Below are 16,816 nucleotides of genomic sequence, written 5' to 3' on the forward strand. Positions count from 1 at the left end.
GGGGACATGCTCATGCTCCAAAACGTCTGTTAGTCTATAAGGTGCCACAGGATTCTTTGCTGCTTTTACAGATCCAGACTAACACGGCTACCCTCTGATACTACATTTAACACAGTACTGTACTGTATTTGCTTTTGGGGGGGGGGGGGAAAGTGTCTCTGCTGCTGCTTGATTGTGTACTTCTGGTTCCAAATGAGGTGTGTAGTTAACTAGTCGGTTTGTAACTCTGGTGTTCATACTCTGAGGTTCTACTGTATATTCAATCACTTTGTACAGTAGATTGAAAAAGATGATCATTACAATGGGGGGTGTCTGCATGTTATTTATACATATACATTACACATAAGGACCTGGCACGCACGTGGGGGCACACATCCCACCCTCCCTTTTAATATAAAGCACTTGTGAAATACAAAGTGTCAATAACACCAGAACCATTTATTGTTTAAATGGTCGCAAGGGAGGTAGTTTTGGAGGGAGGGAGGAATAATAATATATTACAGAACAATACTAAAAGCAGCTAGCCTGACTGTTTTCAAGATACAATGTAAAGTATGTTTTGAAATGTACCTGGTGACTTTTTAGTTAGCCATTAATACTACTCCTGGTAGATTAAGCTAAAATAATGCCCCACAAAGCTTTTCAGTGGACTATGCATCAGACCTGATAATTTCTAAGGAACTTTATGCACATGTAGACATGCAACTCCTAGGGATTTTTTAAAAGCTTATTCATCAGTTGTTTATACTTTTAAATGGTGAATGTCTGAATCACTGTAATACAGTGGTAGCCACAGAACAATCATTTATTCATTGTTATCATACAGAATTATCTGAAATAACACAAGTTTTTCCCATGCTGAATGTGAAGAGTTAAGATCCCAATCATGCACTACTGAGATCACTTAGCGCTTTGCCACTGACTTCAATGAATGCAATATTCGGCCCCACCTTCGTGCCATTGTGTGGCATTGGTTGGCAAATGCTGATTTTTTTTAATGCTGACCTCTGTGCTACATCAACAAAACCAAAAGAAAACAAACATACCTATTGTGTTAACTCTGGCCGAGGGACTGGCTAATGTTGCTGGCACTGAGGATTTGAGTGAACTGGCCCCACTGTTTATTCTCAGAGCTGGCATATGAGGAGAAGTAGGCGATGTCGGAGATTTTCCCTCAGACGTCTTGGGTTTAGCTGAGAGGTTCAGCGGCTGAGCCACTTCATCCTACAACGAGCACAACATAAAGCATGTCATAAAGATGCTGCTGCCACTGCCATAGTTGTACCCAAACACAGATAGTCACGTTCCATTCATGGGAAGTTGCAAATGAGTGATCCTAAAAATGCATCGTGCAACATTTTCTGTGATGCTATCGTGTTATGACAGCTGAGAATCAAAATGTCCCATGAACTAGAGAATTAGAGAACATTCTTTATTTGCACAATGTATGTAAGAATTTCCCCCAAATTTGATACATAGTTATACAATCCAAACAGGAGTACGTTGACAATAATATTTTGTGTAATTTTTTAAAACTTGAGATGGATGGAAAAAATAAAAATTAAAACAACTGTCAACTAAAATTCAATCCAAACCCAAACTTATTTGTAGTTCTAAAACTTGGGTAAACTTGTGAGTAAATGTGTTAGTTTTGTATTTCTATTTTTATTTTCCTCTGAACTCCCTGGTTTTCACAAGTATCGAAGTTCCACAAGCAATCTCTTTCATGGGTATTTTTATCCAGTCAGGACCAGAAAGTCTGTTTTTGTGCTAGTTCCAGCTTCCAAATCTCCATCAGAGATTTGCATAATTTAGAATAAGCATCTAAACTTTTGGATGTTTATAGGAAAGTTTAGAGGTTCACTAATAATTACCATGGTTGTATACATTGAAAACATGGGCTAAGTTCATAAAGAGAGTTCAACAAACAGTGAAATCAACAGGAGTTATATTGGCTTTGTTCAGGACTGAATCTGGCATACAGAGAGAGAGAGAGACAGACAGAGAGCGAGCACGAGCAATAAACAATGCTGAACAATACATTAAAAATCAAAAGTCACATGTTTTGGTTTGACTCTAACGAAAAGCAAAAGAAGGATCTGGGAAGCCCCTTTCTGTCCCTGTAGAGGAGATACAATAGCAAACCCTTTTTAAAAATTACTTTTTAATATCCAGAAATGGTATCTGTGTTTTCGGACCATTCTGCCACATACTTATTCGCAACTTGTGTGTCTTCTACTATCATATCATGCCAAAGCAGGATGTGTTAAAGATATCCTTGCAGAGCTAAACTTTCCTCTTCAACTTGTGAATTAAGAAGCCCATCCTTTAACTTATGGAAATAATATTTTTGCATGGGCTCTATTACAGATATAGTAGAGTTGATTCTGGTCTCCTTTCGTAAGTTTTACATTCAAGAAAGTCCATTTGCTCCTATGAAATTACTCCTGACTGACACCAGTGTGAGATCAGAATCAGGCCCATAATGTAGGATTGGTAAAGGTAGAGCAAACTCCACTGGAATTTTTCCCTGTTACTTTTGGAGTATCTGAAGCTACTGTAATACTAATTCTGGTCCAAAGAATGCAGTATTCTGCAGAAAGTAAGGAATTTTCCAGTGGTCTATACTGCATATGGAAACATGTTATATAAATATGAATGTCTTCATCATCAAACAACCTACTTGTAATTCTGCAAAGCACTGTTATGCCACCTTTCAATTATCTCAAACAGGCAAGCTTCTGAGTTAAGTGTCTTTATTACATTTGAATGTATTTGATTACTTTTATACTTTTGTAATCATCATAGTTAAAAATGAATTAAAACAAAATAAACAAAATGATCAGGGAAATAAAGGACAAAAATGTCATTTTTAAAGTGATAGTTAAGTTCTCCTAGATACTTCCTGTGAAGACTTATAAAGCATAATAAAGAACAAAAATTAGTGGGCAAAATTTTCAAAAGTGCCAAAGTGATTTAAGAGCCTAAATCCCATTTTCAACAGTGACCTAGCTCACTTAGGAGCACTCATTGTCTTTCCATGACACTTTGCTCCTTAGAGGATTCTGGAAATTTTACCCAGTTTAACTGAAATTTTTGGACATGTAAATTTACAGTGTTTAGAACCGATTCCACTTAAGACTAAGAACTATAAATCCAGTCCTGGTACTTGCTTGACTCTTAATGGACATTCAGATCTGAATAAAACACAGCCACTGCGTTGCTAACAGGGATGGGGTTTGTCCTGTTGTACTGTTGTTTTCTATTGAAAGTAGTGGAACAACTGTGGTAGATCAGCAGTGAAACAGTTAAAAAAGTGCAACTTAAGAAAACAAATAAAAAAACGAAAAAAAACCCCAACAAACCCAACCACCCCTGTTGATGAAATGTGCCAGACTAATATCCCTGGAGACCAAAGTCCTCTATTTAGCACAGATCACCAGAAGCAATGCAAACTTCCCCACCAACTTTTATCAGTTCCCTTCCAAAGAGGTCAGTTTCCATGTATATGCAATTCTTGACCTCTATTATAAGTGCCAAAAAAAGGGGTTGATTAGTTCCAGATATGGTGATGAGCTCTGTGAAGAAATGTCTGTCCCTGGAAACCTGACTGAGACCACCACCTCATTTCATATAGGCCACCAAACAGTCATCAGATGGGAATGGCTTTCACTGACCATAAAGATGTAGGCTAGATTCAAACCTACGTTTTAGAGGTGAGGGCTCCATACCCTCTCCCTTTTAATAAATCTTTGGGCTATCCAGTCCCACTGAGCTTCACTTCCTTTCCTTCTTTTCTTCTCTCTTTTGCCTGCCTCCCTCATTCCCATCCCCCTCCCTTTTTTTTTCTGGTTTGAAGTGCAAGGCTTTCAGTTAGCTCACTAAGCAATTTTTTTTAAATGTCTCATTTAATGCAAGTTGGAAATGGTGGTGGCAGTCTTTCTGTCTGAGTTACCCCACCATGGAGATGTCTGTGCTGTAAATATTCGTGGTGCTAAGAATGCTCTTCTTCATTCAAATCAGCACTGCTTTCTCTGGAGCCAAGAAGTGTAAGGCCTTGTGGAAATAATAGAAGTCGACAGTTCCAGAGCTGATAAATGTCATTCCAAATTGCCCCTTCATTCACTTTCATTGTGTGTTCAGGCTAATGGTAAATTAATTGGAGGTCACACAAGCTTGCTTCTTATACAGGAGAATGAGTGGACTATTTTGAGCTATTACATGTATTTACAACATGTTACTTTACCATTCAGAGTTTATAATATTTTACCTCTCTCATTTCAAAAGGCCCTATCAAACCCACATTTGGACTGAAATGCCATTTAAAATCTGGTCTGAGAGTTTAAAAGTTCTGAGTCAGATCCTTAGAATCTGGTATAAAAAATGTTTTGGGATTTGGTTATAATGTACAATTGTTTTGAACATGAAGATCAACAATAGAACCTTCGCTCAATATGTGATGGAACACTTTATCCTTTCCTTACTTGCAGATATACGTTTAAATTCTCTGGACCAGAGATTCTACTCGCAACTTTCCCAGTTTAAATGACTTCATTATTGATTTACACCTGTGTAACTGAGAGGAGAATTTGGCATTTTGCCTTCTTACCATTATTTATAACCAATACAGTTGTAGCTAGTGTGTTGCCATCTTAAAGTCTAGTAGACCTGATTTTCATTTATATCAAGGGCCCTTTACACCACTCTAGCAGTGTACAAGGCCCTACTGTAAATAAAAATCAGATCCAACATGATCAGTCCAGGTAGCCAGTGCCTTTAAGGGAGGACAGAGATTTTTTTAGGTGGATCACAGAATCTAACATTACTTTCCACACTTACTTTTATTAGAGGAAATCCAAAATTCATTGGTCCCTGCCTCCTCCCCCTCTCCCCCAACACACACATATGCGGAGTTATTCTAAGATACCAATGATAAGAACAGGCCAATTTTTTTTTCCTGAAGAGTTAACAAAGTCAAACATTTATTTATATAATCAGCCCAAACGATTAATTCTTAAAATAGAAGTCATTAAGACCTAAAAGTCTTGTAATAATATAAACACAGATGTGATGAAAGTGAAATATGATCTCATTTAAAGGTTAGGAAATGTTTCCTTTAAAAGTGGCATATTTGGCGAACAAAACAAAACAAAACATTAAGAAATAAATGTGAAGAGCAAAGCAGAAGCAAAAACATACCCCTAAGGCTGCTAAAAAGAAATATATGCAGCAGAACCAATGCATTGTAATGGAGATTTCAGTCCCTTATGCCATGATATTATCAGCACAGCATTCTTTCGAACAGCTTTAGTGGTTTGCTTTCCTTTGTTGAAAGATCATCATAAACTATACCAGAGATAGACCCAAAACCTCATTAACTTTGGGACTATGGGGAGGTCAGATCCTAGATCTGATCTAAGTTTTTACAGCTGGTTCCTAGTCCTATAATGGACAGAAACAAAATTCCAGATCTGAATCCCCCTGAACTTTTTATTTTTGGAGGGTGGGAGAGTATGGAATTGGGGGGTAGGGAGAAGGAGGAGGAGGGGGTAGACGAGATATGGAGAGATCAGAGAATTCAAGGTCCAAGATCTGAATTTTATATCTTGGAATGACTTGGATTTGTAGAGCTTTAAGCTTTCTCACTGAAGTATCATGTAAAACAAAGCCTTCTATCTGAGGATTTCTAAGTGTCTTATAAACATAAATATAAACAAGCCAAAATACTCCTGATGGGTTAGATATGTACTGCACCCATTTTATAGATGTTTGTATTGTTCTTTGTAAATGTAAAGTGCTAAATAAATTCTAAGTGTTAGTAATACAGATAGGGAAAATGAGGCAGACACAGGCTAAGTGATTTTCCCAAGGTTGTTCTGTAAATCAGTGGCAGAGCCTGGAGTAAACCCTAGAATCCTGACTCCCAAGTCACTAATATTGTCCCACCAAATAACTGATTGAAATTATGTTTTCTTTAATGTCTCTATGGGCCAGATCCTGAGATCTCTATTTAGTCCTTACTCAGGCAAAACCCCCATGAAGCCAATGGGATTTTTGCCCGAGTAGGAATTTTAGTGGGGACTGGAATACCTTACCCAGAGTTCCTCTGTCTCAGTTAATAAAAAATCAATGAAAGAGGGCTGACCCAGATGAGTGGACCAATCTCAGAGAGGGGGGAAAAAAAAGATCAGGTATATCCATTTGGATTTTAATAATCTAGCTTCTTTTCAGATATTTTATATATTAATTTACTATTAAAATACAGTTATTGAAACACTGTGTTGTAGTATAAGCCCAAGCACTTCATCCCTCAACAGTACAAACTGAAGGTCCAGGTTGCACAGTTTATTACAAAATCATGAACTACACTGTGCATCATCTGACTGGCAATACAAATGTGCTCAAATGATCTGGCATAAGCACAGCCTAGTGTGTTCTACTAAAGAGGCTTTTCATGACCTCTGGGAACACATTCACCACATATTGCTGCCTATCTAAATGACCTTGAGGGTACAAATTACAGCCAAATGAGTTAGAAACACGGAGCCAGAAAAGGGGTTTCTCAAAGAATGCATCCCCCATCTCTCCAGAAACAAAACCATGGCCCCACTTCCCCCACCCTCCTTCTCTTTCATGGAGATCTTCATTTCAACAAAAATGCAAAATATGGAGCATTAACTGGTGCGTCTGCAAAGACAATGTTGCTATTGTTGCACACTGAACAATACACCCAGTCACTGGCCTAGTCATCCAGTCATGAGCTTATCCAGAAATGTTTAACCGTAAATATATATCAGTAACAGGGGTGCAATTGCACACACACAAATAAAATCCTCCAATATCATTGTCCCCCGAAGAGTACAGCTGTCCCCACACAGAAAGATACCGGCAGTTCTTTTTCTTTTTCCATAGTCACTCATGAAATTATCAGTGGTGATAATAAGACGATGAGAGCTAAAGGCAGTTGTGAAACGTTGTATAAATGAATCATACTGCTGATATTATCCTCACTGATTAAATAATTGTATTAAATTAAGTAAGGATGTTAAACGACAGGATGGTTGAATTAGATAATGTTCATCTGCAGCTGCACCTCCTCCTGCCACATTTCCAAGTTTTGATTAAGAATAATGCATCCCTTCCTCTAGAAGTGGAAATTTATGTATCTACACAGAGACGCAACAAGACAGGGAGGAAGACAGAGAGACCGACCTCTGGGTCATAATATGATAAAAACAGAGCAGATTTTTAAAATCTTAGATGTGGAGAATTATTCTTTGGATGCACTGAAATTACTAAATCTTATTGTACATCTGAGTTAACATTTGCAGTACAGAAATTCTGAAGACTGGGCATTGACCAGAGTTGATCAGGAAGCAGAGGGAAAGGCCCTGAGAAGCAGATCCAAGGGAAATATTGGAGTAAGGCTGTCCTCTACCTCTCTGGTGCAGCACAGCGCAGACTTTTGCTAATTAATGTATGGCAGCTACAGGTAAATCTCAGCCTGGATTCTCATTTTCACCTCAAACAGTTTCTGGTTTTGGCTTTAGCTGACCCTTAAATCTAGTGTAAAAACCTGTTTTATTTATTGTATTGCATTCTCAACTGCCTAGTGCATAGCTCCCAGGGCTACACACTGGTGGTTTCAGTCACTGCTGGTATTCCCCAAATGCTCTTCTTACTTTTGGGATTACAGAACACAATGCGTTGTTATTCCCATGACTATTGCTTTTAGGACAGCAGTTCCATGATTAGCAGTCATCCAGGGGAGTATGTTCTTTTCTCGACATGCTCATGCACAGTTTCCATTTCTGTTGATGGAGGAGCTTCAGTAAGGAGGGCACAAGCTTAAGCAAGATTTTGTCCTATCATCAGTAGCAGCATTGGTGGGAGCTCAGTCACAAAGCCTGTGGAGGTTCTATATACAGAACTACCTGAAATCACGTAACTAATCCTGAGTGAACAGGACACTGGAATTACACATTCTACAAAATTCTATGTTAACTGGCAAGTTTTGGCTCCTCTTTTCCAAGACTAGCTTTAGGATTTTGGGGACTCCCAGGGAGGTCTATTCTTTGGGCACTCATCCCCTCACACAATGTTTTTCCTTTCAGTGCTAATCCTCTTTCTGGGGTACAAAGGACTTTCACTTTGGCCCATGCGGTGTCTAGGAGAAAGAACTATTGGCTGCACCTTTTCCAGGCCAGGCCAGAACACACCAATCTCTGCTCCCTGCCTAAGATAAGGCAGAACAAGCACAGTGTGGATCAGTGCACTCAGATACCCCCTGAAGAATGCACTGTCTCGCATTAAGTGACAAATTGTGCTCTGTAGCTGTGTAGGGAGGAGGTGAAGGCACAAGAAGACTCACCCATCTTCCTGCATCGCCCAGGGAGCAGAACACTGCAAAGAGTGCAGGGAGGAGAGGGAGTCAAGACCATCTCCATGCATTGGGGAAAGCGCTGGCTGCATGGCAGGGTTAGAATGGGGTGCCCTTTGATGGGTGGAGCAATGAGCGTGACTTCCCTGTATGCCAGGGAGGCTCAGGTTGAATTCTACCAATTCAAGTCATACTCCTCCTGGAGCTTCCCTGGGGCAATGCTCCTCTCCACCATCCTCATCGTATGACTGTCTAAATGGCATAACCAAGGCCTAACTTTCTGACTGTTCCTACAGTTGGGGTTTGGTGGACTGCGAGTTTATTGGGTGTCCAAAAGCCAGCCCTGTTCTTTATATGCGGACTTGTCCCTTCTTTGAACCAGATCTTGGTCCTTTTGAAGTCCGTGAGCATTTGGTCAGGGATTTCATTGGGAGCTAAATCAGGCTCTTTGTCCTCTCTTCCGCTTTGCGACAGGATGATGATTTTAAGCCTGCAGATTCTTGGCCAACTTATTAAGCAGCTCTAGGAATTCTTTGTTTGACTACCTGGAAACCGTCAGCTTTTCTCTTGTCTATTCCATATGCTATTTTGCTGTGCCAAAGAGCAGCTTTGTTGTTTTCTCTTTGTATTTGATATTCTGATTTCCACATGTATTATATATAATTCCTAAACAGATGGGGAGAATGAGTGGGGCTTGTCTAGCAGCTTGCAGGCCAACCCTGCTCTCTACCATCCACAAACATGGAGGGAACAGACTATGGTATCATCAGTGTGCTTGGGTGTCGAGGGGAGTGTAGGATGCCTCAAAACTTTGCTTCATGGAGGCCCTCTGAACAACAGCACACAGGTATAGGGAAGGGCAGGGTGGGGGAAAAGTGAGGGTGAGTCCACAACTACTCAGGTCCACCAATCAGCCCCCTCAAGGAACAGGGGTTGGACCCATGAGCAATGAGGGTTATTCCAGGCCCAGCACAGCCTGAAGGTAGTGGCAGTGGAGGAAGTTAGATGAATTCTTCTCCTGTTCATGCCAAAGAAGATCCCCAGAGCACAATCTGGTTTTGACCCCATTAATTGCATTGTACGTTTCCCACACCAACATTGCTCCGACTTTGTTTAATGCTATTAATGAAGTTCCTCTCTAAACAGGCTCAGGTTAGCAGCTAAATAAGAAAAGAGTGTCTTAGGCACAGATCAGGATCAACAGGCATCAACACAGATACTACAAATATTCAGGAGAAGCCAAGAACCAATTTTTCAGGCTTTTAACAATACAAAATATTTCATACAAAGTAAAAATCATGAAAGAGGATCACAAAATTAGAGGGGGAAATTCCCCTAAAAGGAATATTTCTTCCAAACAGCCCTGCTGAAATATGTGGCAGAGAGGACAAGAAAAATATTTTTCAACAAATCTCTTCACAATTTTGTGAATTTAAAGTTCACAACATCTCAACATCATTATCCTCATTTTATAACAGGAGTGGCCGAGGCACAGCATGGTTAAGTGACTTGCCTAATCTCATATAGCAAGTAAGTAGCAGAGTCAGGAATGAGACCAAAGGGACTGACAGACTGGATCAGACCAGTGCAGGGATCAGCAGCCTTTGGCACGAGGCTCGCCAGGGTAAGCACCCTGGTGGGCCGGGCCAGTTTGTTTACTTGCCATGTCTGCAGGTTTGGCCAATCGTGGCTCCCACTGGCTGCAGTTCGCCGCTCCAGGCTAATGGAGGTTGAGGGAAGTGGAGCAGGTCAAGGGATGTGCTGGCCACTGCTTCCCGCTGCCCCCACTGGCCTGGAGCGTCGAACCGTGGCCAGTGGGAGCCGCGATCGGCCGAATCTCTGGACGCGACAGGTAAACAAACTGCCCCGGCGGGCCAGGGTCCTTACCTTGGCGAGCCGTATGCCAAAGGTTGCTGACCCCTGGACCAGTGGTTCATTTAGTTCAGTATCCTTTCCCCAAAAGTGGCCAGTACCAGCTTCTTCAGAGGAAGGTGCAAAAACCAGTAGGTAGCTATGGGAAAACCTGTCTCAAGGGAATATACCTCCCAACTCCCATTAATTAGAGATTGGTTTGTGCCCTGAAATATGATTGTTTATATCTCTTCCCAAACATTTAGGTTATTTTTTTTAATCCTTACTATAACAATTACAGATACAGAACCTGGGAGTCCTGACTTTCAGTGTCCTATTCTCTATCTGTATAAAACATGTTTATAAAATGGAGATAGACTTAATACTGGATTTGGTTTACTGCCTAAATTGAACTCAGTGGCTACTAGCTCTCTCTGGTTAATAATGTTCAGGAACTGCTAGGCAAAATCAATAGCGATGAACTAGAAAAGAAGAAACCTCAAAAGCAAGGGAAGGACCTGCGAAGAAATAAAACAAGAACCCACAAAGCCAGAATTACAAACTGGTACATTTTAAATGAACAACAAGACAACAGAAGCCACACTGATCAAAGTCTACCATCTCCTCTCCTTGCTGTAGATGACACGTACGCTGGGAGCACACCACCACCTCAACTCCACACCTACAAAAGGAATTAATTTAAAAAAGACGACAGACCAAAGCACACCATATCAAAACAAATTAGCAACAAACCCTTCATCCTGCCGTGGCCATACAAGAGAGGCAAAAGTGCTGCATAGAACCCGGAATTCAGAAAAACAGCTGTTGAAAACTTTGGAAGAAACAAGTCAAAAAGAGCTTTAAAGAAAAAAATTTCGAACAGCCTGTACAAACTCACAGTGGACTAAAAAATTCCTTCAAAAAAACCATTTGTGTTCCCTCTGACTTTGTATCTCTCTATATAGGCTAGATAGATTTTACATCAACATACAGGCAGCTATGTATACAGTACACCTAGTGTGCTATGCATAGATACAGATGGGGTGTTTTTATTTATGTACAACTGTATGTACAACTGTAGGAAAAGACTGTCTAAATACGTTTTTCTACTGTAGGAATGAACTGGTTGACTATTTAATTGTCAAACTCTTAATTGTTTTTAAAATATAAACTGTGAACACAAAACACAGATATTAAAAATAAAATATGCTCACCTGTGTTACTATCACCTTCTACAATCACTAAAACAAAATTGATTTTATTTCTCACCATTTATACTGCTTATTTAGTTTTTGCATTTCACTCCATTTGGATACTGAATCTAATCAGTTTCATGTCACTTTCTGTATCACATGCATTTCCACAATTTTTTGAGGCATAGAGGAGATCTGCAATACTTCAGGGGAATGTTTCAAACCAACTCAAATTCTATTTTCAATTACATTTAACAAAATGAAATCATGTTGATTTCTATTTTAATGCCCTCACCCCTTTTCCTACATTTTGGGCATAACTAATTTGCAATATCCCTATAACAGGGAGCAGGATTTACCTATCTTTCTACTCTGTTATCAGGTGTTGGAACCACACAGGAGACATTGCTTAATTTCTGGTGACTCACTGGGGCATAGGCTGCTTCTTAGGCCTGGTCTACACTAGGGGGAGTGTCAATGTAAGAAACGCAACTTCAGCTACGGGAATACCAGAGCTGAAGTTGACATATCTTATTCTGACTTACCTCCTGTCCTCACGGCGCAGGATCAATGGTTGCAGCTCCCCTGTCGACTCCGCTACTGCCGCTCACTTTGGTGGAGTTCCAGAGTCGACAGGGAGCACGTTCGGGGATCAATATGTCGCGTCTAGACGAGACGCGATATATCGATCCCCGATAAATCGATCGCTACCCGCCGATATGGCAGGTAGTCTGGATGTACCAGAACCTACTCTACTAAGGGAAACAGCCCTCTGCCAGAGGGACCTAGGGCTTCAGACAGACAAATTTGAGGGAAAAGAAAGAATGGTCTTGTGGTAAAGGCCTGGATGGGGACTCAGAAGACTGGTTTCATTTCTGGATTTATCCACAGACTTCTCGTGTGAGCCTGGATCAGTCATTTAGGGCCTTATTCTTCATTATCCTGCACATTGTAAAGTCACTTACATCAGTGCAAGGTGAGTATTAAATGTTACCAAATTCAAAAAGTAGGACTTTCTATTTCTGTAAATGACTAACAAAGTGTAGAACAATGGAAAAATCAGGTCTTTAATCACTCTGTGCCTTAGTTCTCAAGTTGTAAAATGGGGATAATACAACTTTCTTGCTTTTAACCTAAGGATCTGATTCTCACTTACACTGATGTGACTCTACAACACTCTGCAAGGATACACCTATTTAGTTGGGTTGGGATTCCACCAGTTTACAGAGTTTTAAGTTTAAGGTATATGCCAATTAATAAACAACACATTAATATCAAAAGATCCTAACAATACAGACCTTTTAAAAAACTGAAATAAATTGTAGTTCCATTTTTATTCAGAACTGCCAGTGACAGGATAGAAATAGAACAGACAATAGCGAAGAAGTGTTGTGCCAAATTTATCCCTCACTCAGTGAGATACAACAGAATACACTCACATCTCACTCTTGATTCTCCACCGGTGAAAATGAAATCACCAACTGCTAAATTCTTTAACAAAACTTATGGTCTGACCCTTGAGACGCTAAGCACTTGCAGTTCCTATTGATGCTGATGCTCAGAACCTCTCAGCATCAGGCCCTTTGAAGCTAAAATGAGCAACTATGTATCAGCATATGTGTTACATTGTAGGAACGCGCTATAATTCACTCCAGGAGTTGAGCGAATTAAAGAGATGAATTTGAAATCAAATCATGAGAACTACAAGATCTTCCTAGGTCAAATTATGGAGATTTTTGTATTCCATCTCTCTATTAATTATATCAAATATGGGCGCATCCATACACAAATAATTCCATACTATTCCTTGAGCTGAAACCATCAGTTAAAAATGGGTTTTTGAAAGGCTGAAAGAAGGCAACTGCTTAAAAAAATATATATTTCAAATAGCCCCAACATCACACTGTTAAGCTGGCCTATTCTTTTCAGACATACAACAAATGTCTATTTAAGAACACATCCAAACACATTCCCATCACTCATCCAGAACACATCCACCTCCCAGAAGCTAATAACGTAAGATATGGAAAGAAGGATAAGAGAGACCTTTAGTCCACCTACTGGCTTGACCAAAGGCAATGAATCCAGCCCTACTTCATTTCAAGTAAGTTCAATTGTGTCAAAGGTTACCCACAAGCTATTTCTTGATGTTTTATAGCTGATGTCTACAGATGTCTAATGATTCTCTTTCTTCACAGCAGTATCCAGGAGGGAAAGGTGATGCCTGTAAAAAAATTCCAGGGGGTTGACTTACTATTTATGTACAGGGCCTTCTATGGGCTACTTTTATATAACACCCTGAAGAAAAAACATATTTTTCCCCACTCACTATATTTAAGATGCTATGTTTTGTGACTTACTCTGGGCACAAATCCTTGAGTGTTGACTCAAAAGATGTATGCTGCCAATTAATTATGATCAAAATAAGATACTTAGATATATTGTAAGCATCAGGTGATTTAATCATTTCATTTATAATGACTTATGTTTACACAGCAGCTTTGCTCCTGTATAAGCCCACAACAGTTTACAAACGGATTTCACAAACTACGTACTGTGACTACAATAGGAATCATTTGATCCAACACTGACATGCAGTCATCTGAGGATGAATCACAACATTGTTTAACAAGAGCACAAGATGAGGAAGTGATACATACTGCAGTGAATTGAAAGTAAAGGGCTAATTTTAATAAAACATCGGCTCTTCTAAGCACAGTTTTGAAATCATCCATGTGTTTAAGATCCATTTATATTTTTAAAATTAACCCAAAAGTCTAAGCATCTATTTGGCATTTTGCCTCTATTGTCCCCTATATGTTTGTGCTTATTTCTGACACAGGATTCATCTTGTAGAGAACATTTCATCCTCATGGAGCTAGCTGGGGCCCCTGCCTCCTCCCCATAAGTATCCCTTCGGATAAAGAACCACGGAGAGGAGACATCACACACTCTACGGGCGCTAGCATCCAGATGGTGTCTCCCATTCCCTTCCCCATGTGGGCTTGGGAGAAAGCTGCAACGAGGAAGCCTGCCAGAGACTCAAGTCAGCAGGGGCAGAAGCCAACACAGAGACCTTCGGTCCTTTGGAGAGCTTGCTACAGTTTTGACCAGACTTTTTCTGCCCTGTGCTAAATTGGTTGTTTGCTCCAAGCATCCCCCTTCCCTGACAGTCTCTTCACCTCAGCATCACTCTTCTCACTCTCTTATCCACATCTCTGTCCCCCTCAATCCCTTCCTTTCAATGTCCCCTTCTCCCTTCCCTTTAGCTTATCCCCTCCTAACTAAACTCATCATAAATACATACATACATACAATATTCTGGAATGAACACAATGTTTACTATCATCACATCATTCACTCAGCTGTGTTTTTCCACTCTTCTGTCCACCCGGTCAGTCTTGTCTGTTTAGACTGCAAGCTCTTCAGGTAAGGGACTGTCTTTTTGTTCTGTGTTTGTACAGCATCTAGCACAAATGGGGTCCCGGTCTGTAACTGGGGCTTCGAGAGGCTATGGCCTCCTGGGGGGGGGGGGCAAGGAGGCCAATTTGCCCCAGGCCCCGGGCCCCACAGGAGCCCCCATGAGAGTTTTTTGGGGCCCCTGGAGGGGGTCCTTCACTTGCTCCGTGGGCCCTGGAAAACTCTCACAGGGCCCGGATCCCTGGAGCTTCTTCCACTCCAGGTCTTTGGCGGCAATTCAGCGGCAAGTCCCAGAGCGGAAGGACCCCCCCACCGCCGAATTACTGCCGAAGCGGGGGCCCACCTACTACCGAGGACTCCAGACACCCTCAATCTTCTGGGCGGCCCTGCTGTGGTAATACAAATAAATAACACCACCACCACAACAATAATCATGTATGTGGGGCTGTTGAGTTTAAAAGTGCAAATCCAGGCTTTAGCACCATAGTAAGATTAGCAAAAGGTCATGCGACAACATTTTGACCTGGGTATCACAAATGTAATGGCACCTGACAAGATGAGGCAGAACCATCGTCCAGCCAAATGTGAATGTATGTCAAATTTCCCTGTACGAGTAGTACATTGCAAGCACAGTCCAACTGCACCTTGATGTTAAATAAGAAAATGAATATTAGTTAAATCACCACTTAGTGGAAGTTGCTGGCTTTTTATTTTAAACAGCCATCAATAGCCAAATCATGTAACCTTTATTCATGTGACTAATCCCATGAAATAAGACTACCCACATAAGGAACAGTTTGCAAGAGCAGATCACTCAGGTAACAATGGCAGCTGGTCCTAATATAATATCATAAAACATAGCTTCATGGGCAGAATGATATAGCCAACATTAGACTCTTGGGAGGGATCTCTCCACACTTGGCCCTCCATTTTCTTGTGGGCAGGTGGATGGGTGTGTGTGTCATCAGTGGGTACAAGGATACAGAACTTTGGAGGAGTTGTGTTGGGGCAGGAGTTGTAAGGAGAGGACCAGAGGCAGGGCCAAAGGAATTACTTCCCACTCCCAGACTTGGCGAGTTAATGCAGCCTGTATTGAACCAGAAAGTTTTATGTTTTCACTAAGACAGCCCATGCCAAAGTTCAAAATGTATTAACATACAACCATAAACTACTGTTTATATAGCACTTAACCTGACTAAAGATGAGGTAAACCCTAACTTGGGATGACTGGAGCTCTGAGAACATTACTTGTACAAGGGGAGATATTTATTAGAACCTGAAATAACTAAAATATTCAGCAGTCTCATGATATAAACACATTTTCTCCTGCTTGTACACAATTAAAATTGCTCTAGAGGTAGTATCACCACACTATTTCCTTTTCTTTTACATTACTTCATATTTTTCTCTGAAGCATTCAGGGGAGGGGAGAAAAGCACTCTTTAAACACAACTTTAAGAAGCGTTTGGTGCCACTTTTCCTATGGATATGTCATGTTGGGTCTGTTCGTCACTATGTAATTCCTATCCTGTCATGTTAGCTTGAAATCATGTAACACGATGTGGCTGATTCGTGTCGTGGCATGTCACTCTCTGGCATGTCAGATGAAAGGCTATGCAAATCCATGACTTACATATCTATAAACACACAGCTCTTTAAAGGGTTTTGGGTTTTTTAGCTCTGTTTGCTTAGCAGGTGCTGACACATCCATTCAAAAAGTTGAAAAATACTAAAAATTTACAAACCATTTAAGGTTTGTTATTCAAAGAGCTTTTCTGGATGATCCCAGTAAACTGAATATCCCAATCCCCAGCATTCCTAAACACAGACAAGGTTTTCTCTCCACACACTCCCAGTGTTGTGAGATACCTGCCCATCTGTAATGGGGTGGTTTCTAAGATCATTAGTCACAATGCTAGTCTATTTTGTACTTAAAATGCAGTAGGAAATGAAAAGCCTAGAAACTAAAGCA

At 40.6% G+C, this 16,816-nt stretch overlaps 1 protein-coding gene across 8 annotated transcripts in view; it reads right to left on the minus strand.

The window, feature by feature from the left end:
* SOX5 (SRY-box transcription factor 5) overlaps positions 1-16,816 on the minus strand; it is an 880,866-nt gene that overhangs the window by 38,968 nt on the left and 825,082 nt on the right. For all 8 annotated transcript variants that reach the window (XM_030541505.1, XM_030541513.1, XM_030541529.1 and 5 more), the window contains one exon: positions 1,047-1,224. In XM_030541505.1, the coding sequence (XP_030397365.1) occupies positions 1,047-1,224 (178 nt within the window). The remainder of the gene's footprint in view (positions 1-1,046; positions 1,225-16,816) is intronic.

The sequence above is a fragment of the Gopherus evgoodei genome, chromosome 1, assembly GCF_007399415.2.
Source record: "Gopherus evgoodei ecotype Sinaloan lineage chromosome 1, rGopEvg1_v1.p, whole genome shotgun sequence".
Classification (NCBI taxonomy): Eukaryota; Metazoa; Chordata; order Testudines; family Testudinidae; genus Gopherus; species Gopherus evgoodei.